Below are 26280 nucleotides of genomic sequence, written 5' to 3' on the forward strand. Positions count from 1 at the left end.
ACCAACATATCTTTTTTGTACCTGGCTATACAATGTACGACGGTCTAGTTCAAATGAAATTGGAACCAGAGCTGAAAACTACAACAGTCGATGGTTAGTTGACAGTTCACTCCAACCAGAAGTGAAAAACGGCACATCACCCTGGTGAATACAATCATCATACAGAAAACATGAAGTATGAAGGACCTGCTCTTATACAAATCTATTCTTATACGAATCTATCGTCTTTCTATTATTTAAATTTACATCTAATCATCTAGTATATGTGCAGCTTTTGTTTTCGTTATTCGTTTATAGTCTAGCTCCTCTCATCAAATATCCTTCTGTTTGTTCCAGAGGGCGTCCAAGGTTCAAGAGCTTCTTCAGATGAAGTCTCATGCACTCCTTTCACTTTAATCATAGGTGCTTTCCCAGGACTTTGATTGTCTGAGTCTTTCATATCAACCATAGTATCTTCACTGATACTCCCAACGTCATTCTTGGTAGTGATTGACCTATTCAAATCCCTCTTTGGAGCACCATTTGGTATCCATCTAATCCATCTCATTAACTTTTGTTTGTAGCCTTTGCTACTAGATTCATTTTCTCGTGCAGACACATCTGCCTGTTTAGGTCCTTTTTCTTGATCAACAATATCAACTTTCGTTGTAGCATTTCTTTTTCGCCAATGCCAAATTCCTGCGCAAGAAATTGTTACTACAGTTATAGCTAAAATCACAAAAGCAATCATTCTCATCATTGCTTTTTTCCTCTCTCTCTCAAAGCCATTATGGGACTTAGGATCGGGAGCTGTGGGCACCGGCGTCAGAATACTGTTGGGATCGGCAGTATCGCTGACCATGCTCGCTGGACTTGGTGGTGCTGGCCCCGTTGTCCAATTGGAGGGTTGAGATCCAAGAACAAAATCCATTGTTCCACCATTCGCAAAGACATCGTTCCAGGTAAGCCATGATTGATTCCATGGTTTCCCATTAACTTTGAGAGATTGGACATAGAAGGAAGACTCGGATCCGTTAACAGTGGTCATAGCAAGTGTTTTTCCGCCACCAAGTTGAATAGTTGTGTTGGCAAACCATGGGCTGCCAATTAAGAAGGTGGTTTGCCCTACCATAGGGTATAAACCAAGCATATTCCAAATTAACCATGATTCCATTGCGCCAGCATCGCTATTCCCCGGTAACCCACCAGGTGTAGGTGAATAATATGACTTTGCAATGTATCGGGATTGCATCACACTCAAATCTTGTCTTCCCACGTAATTATACAAGTAAGGTGTGGTGAATGATGGCTCGTTGCCTGGGTTAAAAATCGTGTTGTTGAATGCTGAGGAGCGCCCAGAGGTGTTGATTCCAGGTTTAAACATGGTGTCAAGACGATTGACGAATGTTGATGGTCCACCTGATAATGCGATCAGTGTGTTCATGTCATGATGCATGTTGAAAGAATATTCCCAAGGCAGTGCTTCATAGTAAGCATCTCCCCAATAACATCCACCACATGAGAGTGGGTCCTGCTTGATAAATCCTAAAGCACTTCTAGGAACAAGAAATCCATTAAACCCTAGAGAAGTAGCATTTGGGTTCCAGTGGTTTACCCAATAACGGGACCTCTTCAAATACTTCATTGCGTCGTCTTTTATTCCTAACCCAGTCGCTACTTGATAAAGGGAAAAGTCGTTAAAAGAATACTCGACAGCTCGAGACACAGATCGGCCATATTTTGGTGTAATATACCCATGCTGTAACCAATCGGGAAGTGCTCCACGACCTTCTTTTGTCGAAGATGAATTGTCTCGAGGATCGTTATTATTAGCTGGGGTAACTTCAGCATCTTTGACCATAGCTTGATAACCGGTGGTCCAATTCACTGCCCCTCTTACTCCCTTTACATAGGCATCAGCTAGCACATTATCAGAGTTAGTCCCCCCTTGTATTGCGCCATTAAAATTTGAGGACCTGGCATCTGGCATATAACCCTCAAATCGAAATATATCAATCAATGATCGGATATACTCCTCATATGCTACCGGTTGAAGTATATGAAGTAACGAAAAAGTACACCGAAATAGATCCCAAGTCGTAAAGGTATCATCATAGTATGGCTCTGATGAAATCCAGAGTGGGTTTTCCCCAGTCCGATTGGATGGTAGTAGGTGCATGAAATATAGGGAACTATATAACAACTGCAAATTGGTTTTATTGGTCTCGGTAGTCGTGACTTTGGATAAAACCTCGGTATTCCAGACATTTTTCGCATCATTGGTCAAGGTGGAGAGCGTTGTACCAGAAGGTATTTGTGAATTGACGTTTTCACAGGCCTGGGCTGATGACATAAAAGATATTCCTACTCTGGAGACTACCGTTGTAGTATTGAAGCTGAATACGGCTCCCAGTCGAGTTTTGGAAGAAGCTGATCTCTCCGTATCATAACTTGCAACTGCGCTTCCATTGAGGCTCGTTCCGGTAAATGTCTTTGTCGTCGCGGGGCTTTCGAAGTAGCCACAAAAGTATATTCTCCAGTCAGGTGCCATATTCCATCCATTGTTATAATCACCAGATCCTTCATAATGCCCATCCTCTAGTACGGTAATATTTCCGCCAAGGTAATTTTGAGAAAGGCCTTGTTTTCGGTAGGATGGTAATACGTGAGACACATCAACAACTACGTTTGGGGTACCTCTTCCCTCCGGGAATGTGTATTGATAAAAGCCCGCACGACTTGTTGCTCCCAATTCGACAGTGATGTTACTTCCTAGCGAGGCTTTGTAATATCCTACCGATGTGATATCGGCAGAGGCTCGAGTATCATTCAGGTTAACCAGTGGGTTGGTTATATTCCCAAGTATCGGCATCTGTGAGACAACACCATATTTCGGTGATCCCCCAGTTCCGCTCTCGTGCATCATGGAAAATCCGGTAAAGTTGCCACGTAATGCAGCTCCAGAATAGCTATCACTTCCCGTGAACATGTCAGGCCCAAGCTTGACCATCCCAAAAGGTAAAGAAACTCCAGGGAAAGTATTGCCTCCACTGGCCTCGCCATTCTAGAAAACACATTAGGTAAAACTCTGGTATTGGGTATTGTATAAACTTACTGATGTGAGAACATGTTGTGAATAATCTACAGTAGATTGAGCTACCACTCCCGTCATGAGCCCAAACAGGGCAGTGTAAAGATACATTAGAAAGGTGTCAAATAAAATCGAAAGGCGTTAGAAGTCGGCTTCAATCTCATGATCGTGGAGTCCTCAACCGACCAGGAAATAGTAAAATAGTTGGACTGTTATATGTGATCATGCATATTAGCAGTGATGAATTCAGAGATACGCACACATCCTCTGCTTCCCTTGAGGAGTGGTACCAAACGTAAAGAGCGTCTGATGCGAAAGAGCGAGTCTTTACATGAATGAATAAAGCATTTTATAATAGTGCTGTGTGAATCATAGAGAAGTGTGAAAGCAACGAGAGGGATCTAAAAATGACCGAGTAATATCAAAATGATTTTTCGCTAGAACAGCACAACTAAGTCAAGTGTTGAGAAAAGTAAGGAATGATCGGTGAGTAGAGTACAGCAAGAACGAAACACGGCACTTGTGACTTCCTTTAAGAATGATCAGGAACTTCATACTGTATTTCACGATACCACTTACTTGAGATCTGGACACTAGATCGATCCACTTGGATCTCCCGCGGTGTGCGTTGGTCCTGCGCATCTGCGCCATAATGAGGGGCCTGAACATTGCAGGCCTGCGCAACCAATAGCACACGATAAACCCAAACGTTTCCTCAAAGATGGCCCCCAGATCCGTTGATTCTGAGGGTTTGGTGAGAATATGACTAGTCAAACAAATGCCTCTCTCACATATTGTAAGAGACTTATTGGGGTTTGTTTGCACAAAGGGGGGCCCATCTCCAAATTAAGCTTCTCGTGCAGTAGCCTTATATCAGCCCCCTAAGCCCTAGCCACATCGGAAAATTTGGGTGCCAATAGGATTCTGTACTTTACCATCGTGTTTCCATTTTTATCAGTTTCGTACCTGTCAATCGAATCAAAGTAGATGGTCGCTAGTTATTTAACAGTTGCTCTCTCTGTCACTGGATGGGTCTATCAAGATCTCTCTCTTTCTTCAATCATGGGATTGCGCCTCCAGCATTTGATCTCGACATCACCCCACCCCCTTCCATCTAGTTGCAATTGTTGGTGGCTCATATGGTGAATATATACGAGAGATCACACCACCTACAGCCAGATATCCTCTCTGTTCTACTGCATAATCATGAAACCACTGTTTAAAAATCACTCCCGGCATGATCTATTTCATTTGATCGGAAAAGATCCAACAACAAACAGCTGGACCAGGCTCAAGATGACTGTGGACCACTACCGAGCATTGCAAAAAGCCTCTCGAGTCTATTTCCAACAACAATCAAAATGCTCTGGGTCAAGATTGCCGACCGATACTGGGGCTTGCAAAATCGATTCTTCCGAAGAATGGAAACTTGTGAATATCAAGCTTTAAGCTGAGGTAACCTTATTCAAGCTGCCGGCGACCACCATACAGAATCCTGAGTGTGATGGCTATTAGGCATTACTATAGTAAGCATGTACAGTCAGGATCTATGGCGATCTAGAAGACAACTCCTGCATGAGCATGGTTTCTCAAACACGCCGCATCCATTATTGAGCTTTTCTTACTGTGCAGTATGGTGGCATATACGGATGGCGTGGAAGTGAGATTTATAATCGAAGTGCTTACCATGTTATATACTTCTGAGCTCGGCGAAGCCGGTATTCATACTTGGCTGTTCTTCTCAATCGAACATTAGAAACATATTTTTGATGGTTGGTGAATGAGAGGAAGAGAGTCCCGTATTTTGGAATCATGTCAATGATAAATAGCCTTTCTCGTAGCTTACCTCGCTCTCCTTTATCGATGATGAATTGTCCTCGTCTTCTCACTCACTCACTCACTCACTGGCACAGCTCCCACACACATCTACCACCGGCCGAGAGAGTTTTCCTGACCTAATTCATGCTTTTCCAAGAGTTTCTTGGCCAACATTCAGAGATTGATCAACACGTGTGTCAGATACAAATACCCCGCGTCGCTACCGTGTCTCTACAAAGATAGGAAAGATAGCGAAAGATCTAATGGCCACATTCTGTCTCATCCTGGGTCGAACAAATGGGATCAATACACAATTATACAAATCCATGATACATGATACATGATACACGATACACGATGTGTGGCACACAATCGCTCCCGTGTGTGACTCAGAAACACTATTTTACGGCATGCTACTCACATATCAGAATCCTTCTCGTTCCTTCAAATCTTATATTTCCGCTTCGATGGCCGTGATGATGTGAAGCGTTGGTGATGTACCATTGTAAACACCTAGGTCCTCTTGTTAGCATGTACCTGATGATCATCGACAATACATTTCAGTAATGAGCCACCTTCATCAAACTTTGCGTCACTGGGCAGATCCCAGCATGCAGCTTTAGCTTTGCACCGTGATAGAAACTAAAAATACCCATCACATCGTGTGGAAATCTCATCACATCTAGGTAGCTTGCTCTCTGCCGGATCGTCCTGGGTGTCAAAACGCACGGATTTCTTCATCACAGAAAACGCTCATTGAACGACCTGATCGTGCATGTTAGAGCGAGAAACATGCATATAGCGATAAAATAGCTTCGAGCTATTTCTTGCATTAGTACCAAAATGTTGTCCTGCAAGGTACAGAAGTATTGCATTGCTTGAATTGTCTTCGCAGCCATCCAGTTTTCAATCCTTCCATTCCTTTCAAGGACATCAGAGGACACCCAAATGAGAGAAAATGGCAAGAGACCATTCCTGTCGGGGCAAATCCTTTCAATCGACTGGGTAACTTTGCCGCCCACTGGCCAATCTAGCGGTCCATCTCCCCTTCCAACCCCGCCCACCCCATCTCGTCACAACCTATCACCATGCACCAACAGAAACAATTGTGCGTAACTGCAAGCAAGTGCGAGAATGCATCTGCACGCCATGGGGCAATCGTGGGTCATCATGGGTAGTGTGGGATAATCATGGGTCATCTACCACCATCGCAAGCCTTACAATGCAATATTTACCCGCTGCGAAGAAACGCAAATTCGGGGTGCCTTTTGCTTTCAATTTCGAAGAGGCTTTTTCGGGCGTCTCGATCTTTGACGGTCTGGTACGACGTTCCCATTTATGCCTAGATACCCAATCATTAAGATAGAGTTATCACATTCTTCAAATCTCCTCGATACTTTCGCAATGATGCTCTCTTAGCTTTACACTTGGTTGTTTCCTGCTTGTTTCCCTTTGGAAATATTCTCACTCTCGTTTTCTATTGTCTATTGTCTTTTGTCTTCTGTCCTTCTTTCTTTTACATTTAATCCAAATCGTGTTCGGTATGAAGTCGTGGTCATGCAATTTTTGAGCAGGTTTCTCACTGATGCGCAAATGGCATGGTTAACATCTTCCATCAATTGTTGTGCGGCGGGGGACGAAGTGGAGAGCTGTGGTAAGCAAACAAATGACAACGTTCGAGTCTGAAAGCGTGAAATTCTAACGAAATATCAAGAACCAGAGAAATCAATGCGAATAATAAATGGACAGCCCCAATTAATATCTCCCCCATTGTCACAATCTCCAGAAAGGCCACCAACAGCATCTGCTTTTGAAAGACCAGATACTCGAGGAAAGGAGCGAGCGAGAACTCGATCGAGGACGTCAAGTCGTGGAAGCAGCTTTACTTTGAAAAGAAATGCATCATCTCGTGCTTCCAATCGAATGGTGATTAGTGCGCCATATAACTTCCAACATCATACGGAAACGAGTTATGTGAGAGAGCCCGAACGAGTCGTACTTCGAAAAGAACCGAGATTGCGACCGTTGGAATTGAGTATATACTTACCAGGAAATCGATTATCACCACTGCCTGAATTTGGACCTCACTTCAATGAAGACAAGACGAATCGTCCTTTAGTTCATATGAGAAGCGAGTCAGCGTTGGAATTTAGGGTACCTAGAAAGCCAGTCCTATCGACAGTCATGGAAAGGAGATCAATGAACACTGAGGAGTTGTTGAATGCTTTGTCAAATGATTTGCCTCACGAACGTCCTACACGATTGAGAGCAAATACAGAACCACTTGCGTATGAGAGAGTCAAGTCCGCGTTACTAGAGAATATGGAATTGGACAAAAAGTTAAAAGAACTTGATGATGCTATCGAGAGACGAAGTATTTATCTACCCAGTCGACCGGTAAGTCGTGCAAGCCGAGCCGAAAGCCGACAAGAAAGACGCGAGAGTATATACTCGGAGTTCACAGGTAGGTCTCTGATTACATCATTATATTCTAATGTGACAATTCTAACAAACTCAAAGAACCCATGCCAGCCATCACCGAGCTGCCACTCCACCATATCGATCATCGTCCTCAAACCGCACCCTCTCGTCCTCGTCGCATGAAGTCCCTAGACTCTTCTCTGCACGCACCCAAGCTTCTTAAAGAGCGTCCGTTACCTCCCCCTCTCCCATTAGTCCTCCAAACACCTCAAATTATAAATCAAAGAAAATCTCTATCGCGGGTCTCTTCCTGGTTATTCCCATCTGGTTCGGAACAGCAACACTCCCGCCACATGTCCCTCGATTCCGTTACCAACACTCCCAGACCCGTAACATCTAGAGATGGCTTTTATCAATGCATTGAAGTCAAAGAAGTTCATAATCCACACAGTGTTAGTAGTGTGAGTAGTATCAGGAGTGAAGTTGACGGCAATGAAGATTACGAAGCGACGAGTTGGAGTGATAGTCCAAGTCTGGGATATGGGCCTAGATATGCGCGTGGATTGGGGTATGAAGTGAGAATCGGTGCGGATAGTAAGGGGTTGCAGGTAGCGCCACCAAGTAGAGATGGAGCGAGAACATTCGGTGGAAGTGAAAAGGGTGAGGAGGCAAGATGGAGTATGGCTTATGGATATGGAAAAGATAGTGTCGGAGTCGCAATTTGAGAAATCGAGAGATTTCTTGAGTTGTATTGTATAAATATTAAATGGTTGGCGGGAAAGGAAAGGAAAGGAGATTGGGATATGGAGGTCTGGTTGCTCGGTGGTATACATGGATGGATGGATGGTACGGTCGGTCGGTCTATTCGATCTGGATGATTCGGATACTGGTTCTTCTCAAAGTTTTTTGTAAGGGGGAAAAAGGGTCAGGACACTTCCTTTATGATACCACCTATTGTTATTTTCGGCGTTGTGATTTTAGATATACATATTCAAGATATAGTAATGAGGATGCGGATTTATGTATACATAATGTGGTCGATTTTAATTGATATTGTATTGTCTTTACTTGAGATATGATAGTTTAAGTATAGAGAGGTGGGTAGTTTTCAAGTCTTGAAATAAGAAGTAGCTTGGCAAGTTGATGAGGTTATTGGAAGTTATTGCGAGAACTCACCTAGCTGGCTGGGTATTCTCAGAGAGTATTGTTAGTGATAGGACAGGTAGATAAATAGATAAATAGATAAATAGATAAATAGATAAATAGATAAATAGATAAATAGATAAATAGATAAATAGATAAATAGATAAATAGATAAATAGATAAATAGATAAATAGATAAATAGATAAATAGATAAATAGATAAATAGATAAATAGATAAATAGATAAATAGATAAATAGATAGCAGATTCGTTTTCATCATCAAGTCAAGAAGTTATTTACCGTTCGTTCCCTTTTTACCACAAAAAAATAAAATAAAAATAGAAAAAGCTGCATCATCGAGTATGAGATTGTAGAATAGACTCTATCAGATTCCCTTCTCTCAATCTAATCTAATCCAATTCAATTCAATTCCCCCAAAATGTATACACTACAGATCCCCCTCGCTTCCTACTATCTATCTATCTATCTATTTATCTATCTATCTACATCTCCCCTTACCCAATATCATGAAACCATAACCAATAATTCCTTTTTCCTCCTCATTCGGAACCGGAAATCAAATTGGATTCGGGAGATGTAGATACAGATATCAGGTAAATAAATAAATAGATAAATAAATAAATAACCAGTATAGATAGGTAAGAAAGAATGTGAGAAACAGAACTTTTTTTTTTTTTTTTTTTTCCTTGATTTGTTTTATGGATAACTTAATAAGTTATCATTATTAGATTATTAAACGCGTGTGTATGTTCGCACTTCTTGTGCGCTGTGAAAAACGGTATCGAGGTAGTTAAGGTTAATTTAATTGTCTACTGAGTATTCATTCGTTCGTACTCGTCACATCAGTCCGCACAAAGAACGGACGAACAAACGGATGAACGAACGGACGAACGAAACAAGTGGAGATGAACCCCTCCCTCGCCCACTACCACTACCACTGACCCAATCTCCAAGATGCGAAAAAATGCACACACACACATCCAAAACATTCCCCCGAAAAAATTAACAAAAAAAAACCCCCAAAAAATTTGATGAGAGTGGGATTCGAACCCACGCCTATTACTAGACCAGGAGATTAGAAACAATCTTATCTTGTGTTAAGCTTGACCTTAACCTGGCGCCTTAGACCAACTCGGCCATCTCACCATTGGGTGTTTGATGGTGACGGGGACAGTTTATGAGTATTTATTGTAGAGCAAAGTAGTGGGGTGGGGGTGGGGAGGTTCAAAGGGCTTTGATTTTCTGTTTATTTTAATTGACTCACTTCTTATAATACATTAATTATCATTATTCGATCTAGCTTTTTGCGATTTCGTGATCTACATATACATATATAATTAACATTTTTTTTTACAAAATTCCTAGAGAAAATCCCATCACAATCGTAAAATATCATTCTCCCCTTTTTCTTTTGCAAAGGACAACTTGAAAAGCTTTTGCGGAGAGAAAAACTTCTCCTGCGTTTCGATACCCTTGTTTAATTTGGTCGATTGGTTGATCTCTGTCGGGGGGGGGTTGGAGAGTATATATATATATGAGAAGGTGAGATCGATTGGGGGAATGCATATGATGATATACTACCTATTTCGAACGATTGATATAATATAATTCATTCGCTCAAGTCAGGCACGTCAAGCAATATCCAGTGTATTGTATTGTATTGTATTGTATGTAAAACCTCGACTATTGGAGATTAGTTCTCTGTACTCGATTTGATTTCTCGATGGGTGCACGCACATCCATGATCATGGATGAGAGAAAGAGAATTATATAGTCAGATTTGGATTTCTCGTTTTTGGGGGGGATGAAGTCCTCATCTTGAAGATTACTAGAACAAGAGTCCTATGTTATATGTATATCCCCATTCCATCTCTACAAATTCGAGGATATCTATCATATCATATCATGTCATATTATATGCATACAATCTTTATGACTCGATAAATATATATATACACACGAAGAAGTACTTGAAGACGAGCAATCGCTCAAGAATATTCGCTACAAATTGATGCTATTCTCTTCTACCAGATTCAATTTAAATAGATAGATAGATAGATAGATATATATATGCAAAATTCCTTCAACATCTATCGACCTAATATTCTTCCTTTCAAATTTCGAATTTTCAAATTTCAGCTCCTCTCATCGAATATCATATACCATATCTCCCTCGCGAGGTAAACACCTACCTACACATCAACTATACAACAAATCAAACAGTAAACATTGTATATCTCTATCGATAACACAGCATACAAAAGACCCTCATAGACCCTTTCATTTCAGCACTCCCTCGATACCCCTCCAATCCCTCCAATCCCTCCAATCCCATGCAAACACCACAAGCATCCATCCATCATCCATAACCTTCCCCTCCAAAACAGCCAACAAACCCCCTCCAATACCACCATGAAGTTCCCACTTCCACAACTCTCCCATCATCATCATCATCAATAGGAACGAGCATACGTATTCTCATTCTATTAGATCTCCCCGGCCTTATTGTACCCCTATCCGTATGCGATTCTAGTCCAGCCCAGAAATTTGGATTTGGTAGAGACATAATCTTCAGTTCCAGTTTCATTTCCACTTCCCATCTCTACACTACAACCAACACCCTCACCCTCACCCTTATCTCATGCCCGCAATACCATAACAAAACACCCAACCTACTGTCCATCTATCCTCCTACTATCCAACTACCCCTCTCTCACCTCGCACACACATCCCAAAACCCGTCCATCCATCCAACACTCCCAATTCATCACTCCCAATTCCCAAACCTCTTAAACTCAATCAAACATCAAGCTAGAATCAACAATCACCTATTATCACATCTGAAAAGATTTTATTTTATTTTAAAAAAGACAGATACGTAGATTTATCAACTTCTTAATTCAATCATAAAAGCCATCAATCTACACGTGCACACCACCGACGACAAATACATAGATTATAGATAGAAGGTCACATATCAGCAGCGGTTGCAATTAGTTCTCATTTTCCTCTCTTTTCTTCTCACAGAATACATACAGTATCCTATCACATTACATCACACCACACTACACAAAAACCAATGATCTCATAAAAGGTGACAATGATCTATGTATCTATGTATACCGCATCTCAAAACTTCAATTCCTGATTCACCCTTCTCGCCAAATATTTCTCCTTCCATCTCCATAAATACGTACTGCACATGGTACAATACAATACAGCATTCGCCGAACCCCTTCCCTTTCACACCTTGTGTAAAAATCCTCTAAAAATGTATTTCTAAAAAGTATAGTAGTAAAGAAGTTAACCACCCGCCCCCCAAAATTGAAGTCATGTCATGAGAGTGCATTTGATTCCCCTGCCAATCATCCTGTACACAAGCGCCCACCTAGAAAGAACATAAAGATATCAACAAAATTATAAAGAAAAACATGAGAGGTGGGAATCTAGCGTCTGATCGTAATCAGAAAAAATGATGCATGCATGTAACATGATCCCAAACTCCATCCCTAAGGATCCAATGTACCATTGACTCCTCCTTTATCTAATTTTGAAATATTCCGTGGGTCCCCTCCAACCTGCCAATAACACCGAAATTTCAAGGTCCAAACCCCAGAATAACATCATTGTCATTGCGTCTACTTCCTGAACAAATCTTTCAACTCTTCCAATCTCCTAATCGACGCTTCCTTCTTATCTAACCTTCCCTTCTGGGAATCCATACTCAAGCTCGCCAGCTTTTGTTTTTTATCTTGAATTTGCAGCATTTTTTCCTCGAAACTTTTATTCATAATAAATCTTACTGTCTGTACCTCTCTCTTTTGACCCAATCGATGTACACGATCAATGGCTTGAGCTTCCGCTGCAGGATTGAATTGAGGTTCCATAACATAGACCTTATTAGCTGTAGTGAGATTGAGGCCGAGACCACCGGCAGCGATGGAAACTAGAATAACAACGATTGATGGATCTTCGCGAAAATTTTCCATGGCCATCGAGCGAGCGATACGAGTCATTTTACCATCGAGACGTGTGTAAGGGATATTATTCTCCTGCAAAGCGAGTTGAATAAGGTCAAGGTGAGTTGTCCAACCAGAAAATACAACGCTTTTGATTGGTGGCTCGTTCGGTCTTGCTTGTGATTCCTTTCTGGATGCTAGAAGATCATGAATAAGAGCTATTGTCTTGGTATGAGGTCCACCATAATTCGATAAATCCTTGCCCGCTTTTGCCGATTCCTTGGTCTTCAATCGGGATTCTTCTTCCTTATCTACTTCCTCTTGTTTGAGAGAAAAGAACATAGACGGGGAAATTTGTTGGTGGCAAGTAGGACATCCGACTAAAGAACCACCAACAGCCAACTCTTCCAATTGAGATTTGTAAGCACCAATACACAAGCCACAAATGATGTGGAAACATGGTGTCATGTAACCAATAACTTCTTCCTTAGATTCGCCATCAGAATCAACAACATCCTGAGGACCAATCTTCCGATTGCATGTCAAGCAACTGTCTGTACCCGTATCTCTCATCAACTTATACATTTCATAAGCCTGCTTGGGCGTCATTCCATCATGATCTTCGTATTCTTCACTATCAAGATCGATAGCAGAGTCCTTACTTAGACCGTTCATGATTTTCAAGTCCTCGGCACTCAACAAATCTTTGCCATGAGCGCAGACTTGACGAAGACGCAATATTGATTGCAAAATATGATGAAAGGTTTTACCTCCCAATGCGCTTTCTCCCTGAGAAGTAATAACTTTAAGCCTATCTGTTGCATTTTTCTCAAAGATATCATAAACCATACGTTCTTCATCACTGAAATCTAGCCTAGCAATCTGATCATGACGCTTAGGAAGGTCGATTTTGTCTTTAAGTCGACGAAGAGTAATGCTGTCAACTAACAATCGAAGTTTGGGAATGATTTCAGGATCGCAAATTTTGAAAGGGGATAGTATATGTTGGGCAAACCCACTTCCGTTGAACGGTTTGACGCGAAGGAAATTCATCAATGCACCCAAGTCCTCAAGTCGATTCTGAACTGGTGTACCTGTGCATGCCCATCGACGCTGTGCTGAAAGCCTACAAATAGCCTTGAATTGCAAAGTTGATTGTTCCCGGATCATATGAGCTTCATCGAGTACAATTCGAAACCAATTCATCTCCTCGAGAGGATATTTACCATCTTTCTTCTTGTTCCGGTTATTGCATTCGCTAGCCACAGAACCATATGTAGTAATGACCATATCATATTCTGACAGTTTCGTAACATCCTTGATGCGATTAGCGCCATGATAGATGTAATACTTCAAAGCATCGGATTTGATATGTGCCCTGATCTGATCTTCCCAATTAGAAATGACACTGAGCGGAGCAACTAGAAGGGTAGTTTTGCAGTTCAAAGCGAGAGTTGCAGGTTCGAACTTGGGCTGAGAGGCAGCCTTGCCTGATTTGAGAACTGGCTGCTCTCTCTGATCGGATTGTGATGGTCTTTGCTTCGCCCACTCTTTTGAATCATCCAGCGTTGTAGCTACCAAGGAGAGAATGCTAAGAGTTTTGCCAAGTCCCATCATATCGGCAAGAATTCCACCAAGTACCTGTGGTGGACTTTTGCGTTCCTCATCACCGGTGATGACATTATAATATATCTTCTGGCCATTGTTCCCATGTCTAAGTTTCCACAAATCGCATTTGTCATTCATCTCATAATTTCGCTCCTTTTCTCTATTCATCATGAAGTATAGACCCTGTTTCTGATGTTTGAGCAGCTCCGTAGTAATTAAAGAACTTGGCTCCATCTCTGGTAAATTCTCAGATCTCGGCAATGAGTCAAAAACTCCCAAAACGTCATTTCGGATTTCTTCCGTTGTCCGAACAGGGGCTTGAGAACGAGATGCGTAAGACGAGTATGTACTAGATGTGGGCTGCAAGGCCCTTGAAGGTTTTTCTATAGCATGGGGATTGTGCAATGGAATGCCGGCTTCTACAGAAAGTGGGGTTCGTAACCACAATTGCTTGTGAGAGAGGTGACGACCAATTTGAAGAGCGTGCTTTTTTGGACCGTAAAGATTCAAATCCAGATTGTAACGAACAGAGCATGGGGAACCCACTGGCTGATCATCAGGCGCCTTCCTTCTTGTAAGAATACGGGCAGCTGTTCTGACACCCATTTTTGGGGAGTCGAGAATAGGAGCGAGTCCAATTGCAGTGTTCACATCGACGCAGCCAATAATTTCGCGAGTACAATCGAGAGCGTGAATATTATTTGTCTTATCCCCTTCCTTCCTTCGCAAGACAATCTTTATCTGCGGCCAGTTTTCAGGTATAAGTGATTGGGCTCCAGGTTTTGGGGTTGGTACTCGATGAGCGTTGAGTTGAGATCCTTCAATACGTCCGTAGCAAACTTCCCTATCCTGTTCATTCCCGACAACTACAACATCATCGTCATCCACTAAAGATAAGTCGAGTACTTGTTTGGTACAGCCATCCTTCGAGCCTTCAACCCTCCTGTTTTTCACATATTGTCCATATGCACCTCCACTAGAACTTCCATTAAATTGTGCTCTGCTTCCCTCTCCGGTCAAGTCTTCTACTCTTCGGCGTTTTTGAGGTACCATGTCGCGATCAGTAATATTATGCATTCGATCCACGAAACTTCCCATGCCTGGCATTTGCCCACTTGGGTTCGCGTATGATGCAAAGCCATTCTGCCCATTCGAGTACGAGTTCACGTTATAATTCGGGTTCGCGGGAGGTGACGGCGTATACGATCCGCCGGGCGCGTCGAACTGAAATAAAGGCTGGGGAGCAGGTGCTGCCGGTGTAAATTTTGGTTGGGGATGAGGTGATAAACTGGGCGAGGGTCGTGAGTTTTGATTAATGCTTCGAGGATTTAGCAGTTGCGCGGGACTCCAATTTTGGGCATTTGCGGCATGACCGTTCGAAAGTGGTATACCAGGATTGTTCTCATTTTGATTCGGTCTCGATCTTGGAGGGTTTTGGCCTTGTGCGACAGAGAAATTGTAAGTAACAGGTTTATCAAAATCGGTAGGGTAATTTGGGCGTAGGTCTGAACTTCCAGATAGTTTGCCTTGGTGTGAATGCAGGGACTCTCCGTTTGCGAGGGTTGGGAAATTACCAGAGAAGTTGTTATTCATTGAGGCCATAGTTCTCCTTTATGGTAGATAACCTTGAATATTCGTCACGGCCGCATGCATCAAGCTGTGTGTCGTATGTACTGTGTGGGTGTATGGTTATGATGTGGTTGTAGTGGTAGTGGTTGTGGTGGTCGAGCCGATAAATTCACAGGAGGGGCAATATTTGTCACTAGGGAGGATTGTGCAAAAGTAAGTAGGAAAAAGAAAAAGTAGATGAGACTAAAATCATCGGAATGTGATCATTCTGTTTGATCTTCGTACATTCACTAGATAAGTGTTGTCTATAAGTGAGTCTTGAGAGGTTCGTGAGTTTCGTGAGTTTCGTGAGTTTCGTGAGTTTCGTGAGCTTCGTGAATATTTATAGAAATTCTTATGTGTGAATGAGTAATGAATGAATGAATTTATATCGTATACGAAGAAGGTAGATACGGAGGAGAGCAGATGTATGGATATGTACGGAGTAGGAGTAGGGGTGTGGGAAAGAGTGGAGGCACAGCGATAGATGCAATAGAAAATTTCCGCACGTCTTTGAGATACCTAGTACGGTGGTAGGCGATTAGTAAGCAATGGCATATCATTTTCAACTTCCTCAAGTGATTTGCCTAGATAAATATCTATTACAAAGATAAATACCTATCTATGCAACCTTCATCCATACACGACTTTATGCCATAAAGCAGGCTCGAGATGTTTCGGCCGCTACCTCAGTGCATTCGACGAGCTCAGCACGCACTAATATCATCGTTCACGTGAACATCCTGATCCCTCCCCGTTTTGCATTCCCATCCCCATTCGTTGCATATTCCCATTCTCAAACCACTGTTATGATCAAAAAAGACCAACCATGGCTGTATTCAAGTCATTTACATAATATAATAGGCATCACATTTCGCGTTTCTTCTGCAGATCACGTGGTGCTCCCAGCCTCCGATGACTCGGTCGCTTAGTTGTCAGTCATTAAGAGCGAGTGTCGCGTGTAATCAATTATCCCTTTACTTAGAACTGTATCAAGTCAAAATCAAACGTCTAGAGATTATACTGTTTAGAATTTACTCGTCGAGCTGATTATATGATGTGAAAGTTATTATTCTAGCTCAACTCCGAGGTCTCCATGGAGTTGTACATGCTAGGGAACACTCGCTTACCAACTGGGAACCAGTCGGCATTAACAAAAGCCGACAAACCATCAAAGGTTGGATTTTAATACTAGTGGCGCGGGTAGCGTTTGTAACCTCAGAACTTCAATAATACCTTTCTGAAAATTCGTTGCCAAATTCTCTTTCGAATCGCGATGAGCTGAATTCGATACCTGTTCTTTCCCCTGGAGTCAAATTCAAAAAACAATCACCCCTTATATATTTGCTAAGCTCTGTACTTGAAGAGCAAGATATGAGCAGCTTGAAGGTCGCTCGCATATCGGTCGCCTCTCGAAGCTCTAAACAAGACTCCACCACCAGCTGCATATCTTCGAAATGAGGGCCATGATGATCACAGTAAAAATCAATACCATCAATGATACAAAACAAGGTTACTTCTCTATCCAAATGTTGCACGAGAGTCTTGAAAAGCCATCGGAGCGCTTCAAGATTGTTTGCCTTAATCTGCTCGATGTCGCCAAGGCTTAGGAATTTCAAATCGAATTGATTTTGTGAAAGTAACTGCGCGAGAAAGCTCTTGATCATTGAAGCACCTCCGGAATAGGGATCATAATGTGTTGATCGTGTATGAGATCCGCAGAAGAAGAAGACGGTACGGAAGCGGTCCATACTGATCAAATTCTTGATCAACAGGGAGCAGAAGAGAGTTAGAGGGGATGTCGCCTCAGATGATCTATTCCCATGGATGAGAAGCTCTCTAGATACTGGGTTGACTAGCCATTGTCTAAACTGTGAAGATTTTGTAATAATTTCGGGTAACTCCTGGCCTGCTAGTTCAAACTGGTGCTTAGATCTCAAAGCGTGCGCTAGATCTTGGTTGGTTTGTTCGACATAGCTTTCTGGCGCACCACTCATCGGGGGTACATCAAGCAGCCTTTGCAACTCTCCTTGGGAGATATGGGGTTCTTGGGGCAATGGCAGCCCTTGTTGGGGAGGTGGTGTAATAGCACGAAAGAAATTGTTCTCCACTCGAAGATACATGTTTTCGTCTAGAATATGTCAGCTTTCTTCAAGTAGATACTAATATCACAACAAGGTCTCTTACATCTCAAAGCTTCTTCTTGGGCATATCTTCTTTTTAGATTGTTTTCAAAGTCCAGGAACATTTCCTTCAATATTGTAGGTAGCTCGGAAACTTCATCGTGAACTTGAATGTTTCAGGTCAGAACGGAAAGTTAAGTTTGATCTATAAAGCTTTGTTATACGTGCCATACCTTGTTGGATACCATTATTTGCATCAATCACGCCAGTGTGTGTCTCGTGATTTTCCTTGAAATTGGCTTTTTCGGCTTCAAGATGAAGACGGTTTCCGTGTGTGGTAATATCTTTGAGGCTCGCTGTGATTGATTTTTTGTAATCTTCGCCATTCCAAAGCGCCTCCGATGCTTTAAATGCTGTATAACTTGTCACATTAGTCACTCATTCACGATGAATGAGGGGGGACGAGGATAGAGAACTTAGTGACTCTACCTGTGTGTTGAAGATAATAACCAATCACCTCTTCAATTGCTTTCAAGATGGCAACCCCCAAGGATATAGCTGCCTTCGATACTTCCGGAAATCCATGATAAATTGAAAAATAGGTCTCAATGTCCTCAAAAGAGTCACGAAAACTATCCAGTGATTTCAGGAGCTCTTCCCGAACAGTGTTGGACGCTTTCATAGCCTAAAACGATCACTGTGAATGTGTTCCCCAAACTATTGGTGGAGAGAGAACTCACATCAAATATCACGTTCAGCACAATGATCACGGGCGATGTATAAGTATTGCTCGGGATTAATGGGACAAGTTTCTTGACTTTAGTCGAGTGGGCATTAAGTTTCCCCGCAAATTTCTTTACTTTTCCAGCGGCTCCGGGTCGAGCATCACCTCTGGCATCTTGAGCTGCAATGATTATTCGCAGTACTCCATCCCAATCTGTTTGGCTTCGAATAGTGTATTTCGTGTTGCATCTCCCCTTCGGTTCTTTGTCGTATTCTTTTCTAAAATTCGTCATCATTTCTGGAAACAAAGCTTGATGTGATCCACTATGCTGAGGCTCTGTTTTCCCAACATTTTTCAATTGAGTGCGCATTGGATGGCTAAGATCACCGGGTGTTGACATCGATTTGGTATAAATTTTGTCGGCATAAAAATTACCGCTTATTGGATCGAAATGGGAAGGTGGATTCTTAAAAGCTGGATGGTACTGAGACAGTCGATTATCAATGAAATCGACTGAAAGAGGCTGCAGTCGCAGTGAAGGAATTCTGTTCTTGTCGTTTGCCATCGCGCGCTAACTATTAATCATCTTCAAGGATAAGATATCCTGTTGAAGAAGTTGCAATATTTGAGTGAAACCAAGTAGGACACACGCAATTTCAGTCAGCTGCAGAATATTGTTTGCATGTGAGATGTGTGAAGGCACCACCTTACAATAAGCAGTCAGTACCAATCATATCAGCCAGGTTGCTGGAATTGTTGTGCGAGGCGACAAACGATGCTAAGTATTGGCTAGATAAGGGAGGGTATCTTCACCGGGTAAATATCTAGAAAGCAGCTCTTGCCAAAAGGTTGTGTTTAGTGATATTTGGCATCTCTTTAAACCTGGAGATGAAATTATGGAGGGGAAACTTCCGCAAGCCTACCGAGTTATCAGCGTTAATTCTAAGAAGCATAGATTCAAACGACAATCACGGTGGGTAAGTGATGCCAAAGTAGCTATCGATTATGGTCCTGTCACTGTCCACTGTGTCTGCATAGATTACGATGGCAAACTCCTTGGCCCAGTTTCGAAGCATTTCACAATACAGGAGTATGAAGGAGAACAGAATGTTACCTCACTGCCAGTCTATCCACTTCGTTTCTATAAAGAGATGAACCGTGAAGTGCTGGTCGATAGAGGCAAGCTCTTTCTTGAAACAGCAGGTGTGAAACACATGCACTGTACAGGACTCACTCTTGACACACGAGACGAAGTTGACAGTCAGGTAATGATTGATTTCGAAGAAGCTCTACTTCAGCACCAAAGTTGGGTACCCTCTATCGAAAATTTAGCAAACGCTGCTCCAGACTCAGAAGTGGAAAATGAGGAAGAAGGTGTCAACAATTGTGATTCAATTTGTTGCAAATCAGAGATATGCCGCAATGATTCATGTGTTGATCGTAATCGCAAAAAAAGTTTCATTGGAAGTCAGTATTCCACTGTCAGTTGGAGGTATTCATCTTTAACACTTGTCCCACGAAGCCTACAAGAGGCTCGAGGTGACAATTTTCCAAGTCAAGACGAGTTGTTAATCATGTCATACCGTGTGTTTGGCTTTATTTTACGTAGTCGAAAATGGGGTATGGGGGTTTTTTTGTCTCTACCTCTATTCGTTCAAGTACAATCAGCATAGAGCTAGACTAATTAGCATGCAGCAAAGTTGAATCTTGGAGATATTACCGAGGTAAGGCGAGTTGACGACAAGAATGGCTTTGATCAATTGGTATTACCCAAGGGCCATAAGGATATGGTGAAGTGTCTAATCAGACAACATTTCAGAGAGAAAGAGTCGAAGTTGGCAGATAAGGATGAAATGGATATCGTGCGTGGGAAAGGTATGAGCCCTGAGTCATGTGCGAAGTGTATTGTATCTAACGCAATGCTGTTAAGGTAAAGGATTGATCATGCTCTTGCATGGAGCACCTGGGGTGGGAAAAACTTCCACTGCAGGTATGCCAATCTCTACTCCACCGGTATTCAAATAGAGAAATCATACTAATAACAGTCTTCCTATAGAATGCGCAATGCTCTTGTAGCGGGTACGTTATATCGTGAAATAAATCTCCTTGGAAGGATTATATTCTAAAATATGAATAGTTTTTCTGCGTGTTTTGGAGTACTACGCAGGCATACTTTTCCTCACCACAAATCGGGTTGGTGCTTTTGACGAGGCCTTCACGTCCAGGATTCACGTCAGTCTCTACTATCCACAACTTAATTGGAATTCCACCCTGGAGATATTCAAAATGAATATGCAACGGGTGAAAGACAGATTTGTGAAAAGAAACAGAGATTTTGAGATCGACGGGACATCTATTGGTGCTTTTGCAAAGAGTTATTTTGATGGAAACAGGGAAGGGAGATGGAATGGGCGTCAAATTCGCAATGCATTCCAAACGGCACTCGCTCTTGCCGAATACGATGCTCAAGGAGACGGTGATGCTATAAGTCTCACTGACAACACCAACAAAAAAGTGATTTTAAAGGGAAGCCATTTCGAAATAGTGTCAGAAGCGTACCTTGGATTTGCTAATTACCTGAAAGAAGTAAATCATGGGGTTGGTGTGGCCAAGAGAGCTCTTGATAGGAGTTATCGAGACGATGATTTTGGAGAGCCCAAGAGTGCAAGTTGGAGTCGTCTTGAGGAACGGAGAGGGGGTATTTCGCCAACACCATCCGTAACATCAAATCAACGCCATCTACCCGATCACAATTTCCAGGATGATTACCGTCAACAGTTTTCTAGAATGACGCGGTCAGGTGTACCAGTTAGCAACTATGATCAGTCATATCACGGTAATCATTACCAAGATCCAGGCTTGAACTCGAATTTTCTGAACAGCGGAGATGGACGACAATCTCGGGCAACGGGGCCAAACCGTGGTAACAACTTCCCTCAAGACACTCAAAGTTTCCGAGAAGACTCCAGCGATGTGAGAGATCTTGGTCGGAACTATACAACCTCGAGTGAGCGTGGAATGAGGACAGCTGCAGCTCAACACCCCAGTCAACTTCGTCAAGGCTCACAAGCCTGGTCTACATCTGACAGAATGGAGAGAAATAATAGCTCCAACTATGCAAGCTATCCTTCGGGTCCAAACACGTTTGGAATGGAAAAAAGAGGCTTCTATACTGAGGATGAATATGACAACCAATCGGAGCTTCCTAGTATGGGGGTAGAGGAACAGAGAACGAACTCTGGAGGGTTTCAAAACACAACTAGTCAAGGCTAAGATGATTGGATTGCATAACCTTACCACTACACTCTCTCGCCCGCTTACTTTATAAAGCAACAGAAATATAATCTACCTTCTTCTTTAAACCCCAAAAAATCGTCATGTAACTACACTAGTGAAACGAGCTCCTCTTCACTATAAACACCCCTCTACACCATTTCCTAATTGTAAGTATTTGAGTTGCATTTAGCAACCCATTCAGTATGGCTTGCTGCTAACCCAAATATAAACAATATCCTGCTTATGCTAGTCTGACTATCAGATGCTTCAGGAGATACGACTGATACGAGTAGTCCGAGTCCGAGTTCATTCCAATTTATACGTGCGTTTGAGTCTCTCTATGGTCAAAGATATACCAAGTTCAAGTTTAGGTTCATCGATAATAACGAATGGATCAAGCTTTTTCTAAATCTGGAGAGAGAATCATATCTGAAATCCAAATGCTTTGGGAACGATAGGATTAGGGATATCCTCAGAGTTTGACTTCGGCGCAAAGAATCTTGCACAAAGTCAAATACTCTACTCTTACTCAACCTCAACAAGATTTGGGATACTTTCAACTATCCCCAATCGTCAGCCCATCATCATCGCTAGACTATCACGAGTATTTATGATGTGCGTTATGTCGAATTAGGGAGGTACTATACAACCGCTTATACATTTACTCAGGTGAAAATAGAGCATGCCCCCCTTTCCAATCTCATCTGCCCTTCCCTCGGTTAATAAAATACAAGTAAGTTGCTATTACAACAGCTAAAAGCCCATTAAATCCAAGGTAATGAACCGAGAATACAAATATAGAGGAAATGCCGGAGTAAAACTTACGATACATAATAAGCCCCAATATTCAAATAAATGCGTGTTCTTGTAAAGACATTCAAAAGCAGTAGCTAGCTCGCTTAAATATTGTTACTTGATGCAGCATTATAAGTTACTTTGATATTTTCCCTCTTCCCTTCACATCACATCACATCAAATCAGTAACGAATTAATAATAACTCATGAGCCATCTATCTACTACCCACCAGGCCTACTATCAATCAATACCCCTTAAATTACAAACAGCACATCAACACAACCAGCCATCTTCAATTCTTCTTCCCTTTCCCTTTCCACACAAACACCCAACACCCAACAAACATCTTCCAAGTTTCAAGTTTCAAGACTGGATTAATTCCCAGACACATGCCTACCGACCGACCACCTATCTACCCAGATAATCCCACCATCTCACCATCCCACCATCCCACCACTCCCAACCCAATAAACCCACAAACTCAAACTCGAACTCGGACAAACTCAAAAGCACAGGCAAAGACACACACACAAGCAAAGAACACACCCTTTTTCAAGAGAACCCCCATAAACGCAAATTTCATGCACAAATCTCCATTCCTATCCCATACCCAATCGAGAAGGACAGATACAAACAAACATGGCCGCTTAATACGTGTAAATAGGTAATTAGTAAAACAAAAGCTACCCACCTGATCAGGACGGGCTTCACATTTCAGCCAGCCCAATTATCTTACAGGTATAGTGACGGAGTATCGATACGAATCACAACCAAATCCAATAAAATTTTCATACAAACCTTTAGATAAGTACTCGCCAATCAAAGACGAGGGGAGAAAGAAAAAGAGTAATACAATAAATAATCTTCAAGTTTCAAATATAATTTAATTCATTGTAAGCGAACGGCATAGAAACCAATTTCATAAAAAATCATGCTAGCTAGCCCCTTTGTCCCATATGATTACTGCCCCAGAAGATTTCTATCTTGAGACTATTTTGACGCCCATTTGCAAAAAAATAAATCATGCGCCGCCTTCCGAGAGATAATATACATATTCGTACTCATTTGTTCCTTTGCGGATCATCATTCCTTTTCCCCATTAACACCATGTAAAAACTGGGTTTTTGCTTTTGACTGTTTCAAGTCTTTCTACTATCACCTTCCTCTGATGTCCCTCCATCCCTTCAGCTGCTGCATATCCCAAGTCCCCTTCAAGATCATCACCGTCGTACAATGTCTGAACAGCTCCACGACTCCTCGAGCTAAACGAGAATCTTCTCGATTCTGAACGATTGCCATTTGGTGACCTTGCAGGTCCATCATAACTCATACGATTTCTAGAATGTTGAAGGTGTGGTCGATCCGAAAACCTCACTCCATCCTTGAAAGTATTATCTCGAGAGAATCCTGAATTTGCAAATGTTTGAGAAGACTCAAGGTCAGGGGAAGCATCTCCACTATATCGTGGACTAGCTAACTCGAACCGATTTGGATTGGGTAATTCTGTAGATGGACTTGCAAGTCCAAGAAGATCTGGTTGCGGTGCTGTCGCATTGGCGGCACTAATATCCATCTCATCATCAAGGCTATTGCGAGCCTCATTACGCCTTCGCATTTCTGCAGAAGGCACTCTCATAGGAACCGCAACAGGTATATCAACAAGATCATCCCAAACACAAACTCTCGGTCTTCGAGTCAATTCTAAAGGACCATGGTCTACTGTTTTGAGGGTTTCCACGACATTCCAAGCTTGTCCTTTCATGACAGCAATTTGTCTAGCAAACATGCGTTCTTGAAAATCCGCATCTTGACTGAAAACCTTTCTTAACTCTAGCTGAGTCTCGCTCCACCATTGCTTTGAAGTTAGCAAAGGAAGAAAATGTTCCCGAGTTTTTTGTGAAAATGGTTGCCCAATCAGTGATACAGGTAAGAACAACCATCCAAAGGGAAAACTTCGCCAAGCATCGGGGTGCTTCCAAGGCCACGATAAACTGTTGTCAATCGCACCAATAGACATTGTTGGTGCTGCCATTCTAGACGGTGTAGCCGACCTACTTGTAGCTTCCATAGGCTCTTGACTACGGTAGGGATATGCCGGTAGATGGGACATACTGATGTTATCAGAGCTAGAAACTACTCGAGGTGGCTGTTCTGAATCTGGATTGTTCCTCATTTGCGGAGGGTCTGAAACAATGGAAACGCCCTGAGTTTCCCAGTCGATTTTGATCATCCAATTATCAAGGCCTCTGTCTGTATTTCGCATTATATAATCCAATATAACCAGTTTCTCCAACTCCTCTCGAAATGATTGTTGTAATGCATCTGTCCAAACAAAACGTCGATTTTGGTTATCATCTCCAGATCCGGAAGGACTGCTAGCCCCTGCCCCTTCATTACCCTCGTCTGACTTTGATGAACCTGGACGACAAGTCTCTTTCCACCCTCTTTTGTTTCTGTGAGTATCATTCATTCTGAATGTTCCATTTGCATGATCTGGCCAAGGGTGTTCACGGAGGAAGATATTCGCATCCTTGAAACCTTTGAGGAAGACTTGGAAACTGCCAACCTTTGGAGGCAGAGGCTTCTTACTCCTGTAAAACTTCCTTCGATCCCAAAAATCATAATGGAAAGATTTCGAAGATAAGTGAACTATGTCGGTGTAGGGCACAAGGTGGGTTCGTAGCCTACAGTCAAGCGTGTATGCTGCAGCTTCGGAGACATAACTCAAATTGGGAATTAGACATGCTCTTCCAAAGAAGCATGGAAATAAATTGCGATGGATCCATTTGTTCCATTTCGGATTTCCTGCGGCGTACGGTTCCTCATCTTTCGGCTTGAACACACCGACTACTTTTCCATCACTATTTCGAGCAAAATAACTTCCAGAACTACCCTGAGATATCATTTTTGGATGCATCCCCTGCTCGATCGCAACTCGAACACTTTCAACAACGTCGTCAAATTCGGATTTCGTCATTCGTCCATGATCGGGTTCTGATGCCAAAGTATCGGCAGTGAGGGGTCGCATGCCTTCCGGTGCTTGAAATACTGAGTGCTGGATTTCCAGTTTTTCCTCCTGATGTGATTTCCCTTTTACTTTATTGATTTTAAACTTGGACGCTATCTCGTCTGCCCATCGTTCCAATCTAGCATTTATAGCTTTGATGTCCACACCGGAGGCATTGCTTCCCATACGACTTCGCCTTCTCGTGTGCCCAAACTTTCGATTATTTGTCGGTGAGCTGTATCCATCGGTATACATTCCACCATGCGGTCGAGGCTGTGAAATAGAAGCATATCGTGGTGCGCCTGCTGGCTGTAAGGAAGCATGGCTGGCAGCGAGGGGGTCCTCCTCTTCGTCATCGCTGAACTCTTCGGCTTGGGCGATTTGGGCATAACCCGTGGTAGCTGGACGAAATCTTGGCATATTAAGTATGATATGTAATTAGGATTGGAGTCGCCATGAAGTAGAATTATTTATGGTTATGAGGCATTTCCAGGAGCGGTGGAACTAGGTATGTTACAAGCTCTAGATTCACAACATGCCAGGTAGTCACCGTGGCCCCGGGTCGCGTCACTTATCAATGTACTTATCCAATCAAAAGGGTGGAGAACACAAGGCTGAGAGATTTATCCCCAAAGATACCAAATCATGAAGAAACACGATGATTGACTGATAAACCGGTCCATTGATATCCATTACACTAGTAGG

General features: G+C 42.4%; 6 protein-coding genes across 10 annotated transcripts; 2 read left to right on the plus strand and 4 right to left on the minus strand.

Annotated features, from left to right (window-relative positions):
• Window positions 1-211: 211 nt before the first annotated feature.
• On the minus strand, window positions 212-3861 carry BCIN_07g01460 (hypothetical protein). Its single transcript, XM_024693861.1, has 2 exons — window positions 3095-3861; window positions 212-3043 (listed from the first exon to the last, which is right to left on the minus strand). The coding sequence occupies exons 1-2, from the start codon at window positions 3179-3181 to the stop codon at window positions 299-301; spliced, it is 2832 nt and encodes a 943-aa protein (XP_024549650.1). The 5' UTR covers window positions 3182-3861; the 3' UTR covers window positions 212-298.
• A 2310-nt stretch (window positions 3862-6171) lies between these two features.
• On the plus strand, window positions 6172-8338 carry BCIN_07g01470 (hypothetical protein). The gene is made up of 3 exons (XM_024693862.1): window positions 6172-6542; window positions 6603-7352; window positions 7409-8338. Exons 1-3 carry the CDS (start codon window positions 6446-6448, stop codon window positions 8032-8034), a joined length of 1473 nt encoding a protein of 490 aa, XP_024549651.1. The 5' UTR covers window positions 6172-6445; the 3' UTR covers window positions 8035-8338.
• Window positions 8339-11462: 3124 nt separating this feature from the next.
• BCIN_07g01480 (hypothetical protein) lies at window positions 11463-16126 on the minus strand. Of its 2 annotated transcripts, XM_024693863.1 has the most exons (2): window positions 15616-16126; window positions 11463-15480 (listed from the first exon to the last, which is right to left on the minus strand). In XM_024693863.1, the coding sequence occupies exons 1-2, from the start codon at window positions 15641-15643 to the stop codon at window positions 12113-12115; spliced, it is 3396 nt and encodes a 1131-aa protein (XP_024549652.1). In that variant the 5' UTR covers window positions 15644-16126; the 3' UTR covers window positions 11463-12112. The 2 variants fall into 2 exon arrangements, with proteins under 2 accessions (XP_024549652.1, XP_001551468.2); XM_001551418.2 differs by having other exon boundaries at window positions 11463-16126.
• Window positions 16127-16696: 570 nt separating this feature from the next.
• On the minus strand, window positions 16697-18896 carry BCIN_07g01490 (hypothetical protein; the record flags this gene model as incomplete). 3 transcript variants are annotated; one of them, XM_024693866.1, is made up of 5 exons in its annotated part: window positions 16697-17780; window positions 17837-17938; window positions 18006-18185; window positions 18262-18457; window positions 18513-18896. In XM_024693866.1, the coding sequence occupies 5 exons, from the start codon at window positions 18894-18896 to the stop codon at window positions 16876-16878; spliced, it is 1767 nt and encodes a 588-aa protein (XP_024549654.1). In that variant the 3' UTR covers window positions 16697-16875. The 3 variants fall into 3 exon arrangements, with proteins under 3 accessions (XP_024549654.1, XP_024549653.1, XP_024549655.1); XM_024693865.1 differs by lacking the exon at window positions 16697-17780 and having other exon boundaries at window positions 17876-18185; XM_024693864.1 differs by lacking the exons at window positions 18006-18185; window positions 18262-18457; window positions 18513-18896 and having other exon boundaries at window positions 17837-17960.
• A 427-nt stretch (window positions 18897-19323) lies between these two features.
• Window positions 19324-22016, plus strand: BCIN_07g01500 (hypothetical protein). Of its 2 annotated transcripts, XM_024693868.1 has the most exons (5): window positions 19324-20116; window positions 20192-20371; window positions 20427-20486; window positions 20553-20575; window positions 20634-22016. In XM_024693868.1, exons 4-5 carry the CDS (start codon window positions 20554-20556, stop codon window positions 21767-21769), a joined length of 1158 nt encoding a protein of 385 aa, XP_024549656.1. In that variant the 5' UTR covers window positions 19324-20116; window positions 20192-20371; window positions 20427-20486; window position 20553; the 3' UTR covers window positions 21770-22016. The 2 variants fall into 2 exon arrangements, with proteins under 2 accessions (XP_024549656.1, XP_024549657.1); XM_024693867.1 differs by lacking the exons at window positions 19324-20116; window positions 20192-20371; window positions 20427-20486; window positions 20553-20575 and having other exon boundaries at window positions 20628-22016.
• A 1444-nt stretch (window positions 22017-23460) lies between these two features.
• Bclsb6 lies at window positions 23461-26168 on the minus strand. Its single transcript, XM_024693869.1, has one exon. The coding sequence runs from the start codon at window positions 25993-25995 to the stop codon at window positions 23668-23670; it is 2328 nt and encodes a 775-aa protein (XP_024549658.1). The 5' UTR covers window positions 25996-26168; the 3' UTR covers window positions 23461-23667.
• Between the last annotated feature and the right edge of the window lie 112 nt (window positions 26169-26280).

This window comes from Botrytis cinerea, chromosome 7 (genome assembly GCF_000143535.2).
Source record: "Botrytis cinerea B05.10 chromosome 7, complete sequence".
In the NCBI taxonomy this organism is placed as follows: domain Eukaryota; kingdom Fungi; phylum Ascomycota; class Leotiomycetes; order Helotiales; family Sclerotiniaceae; genus Botrytis; species Botrytis cinerea.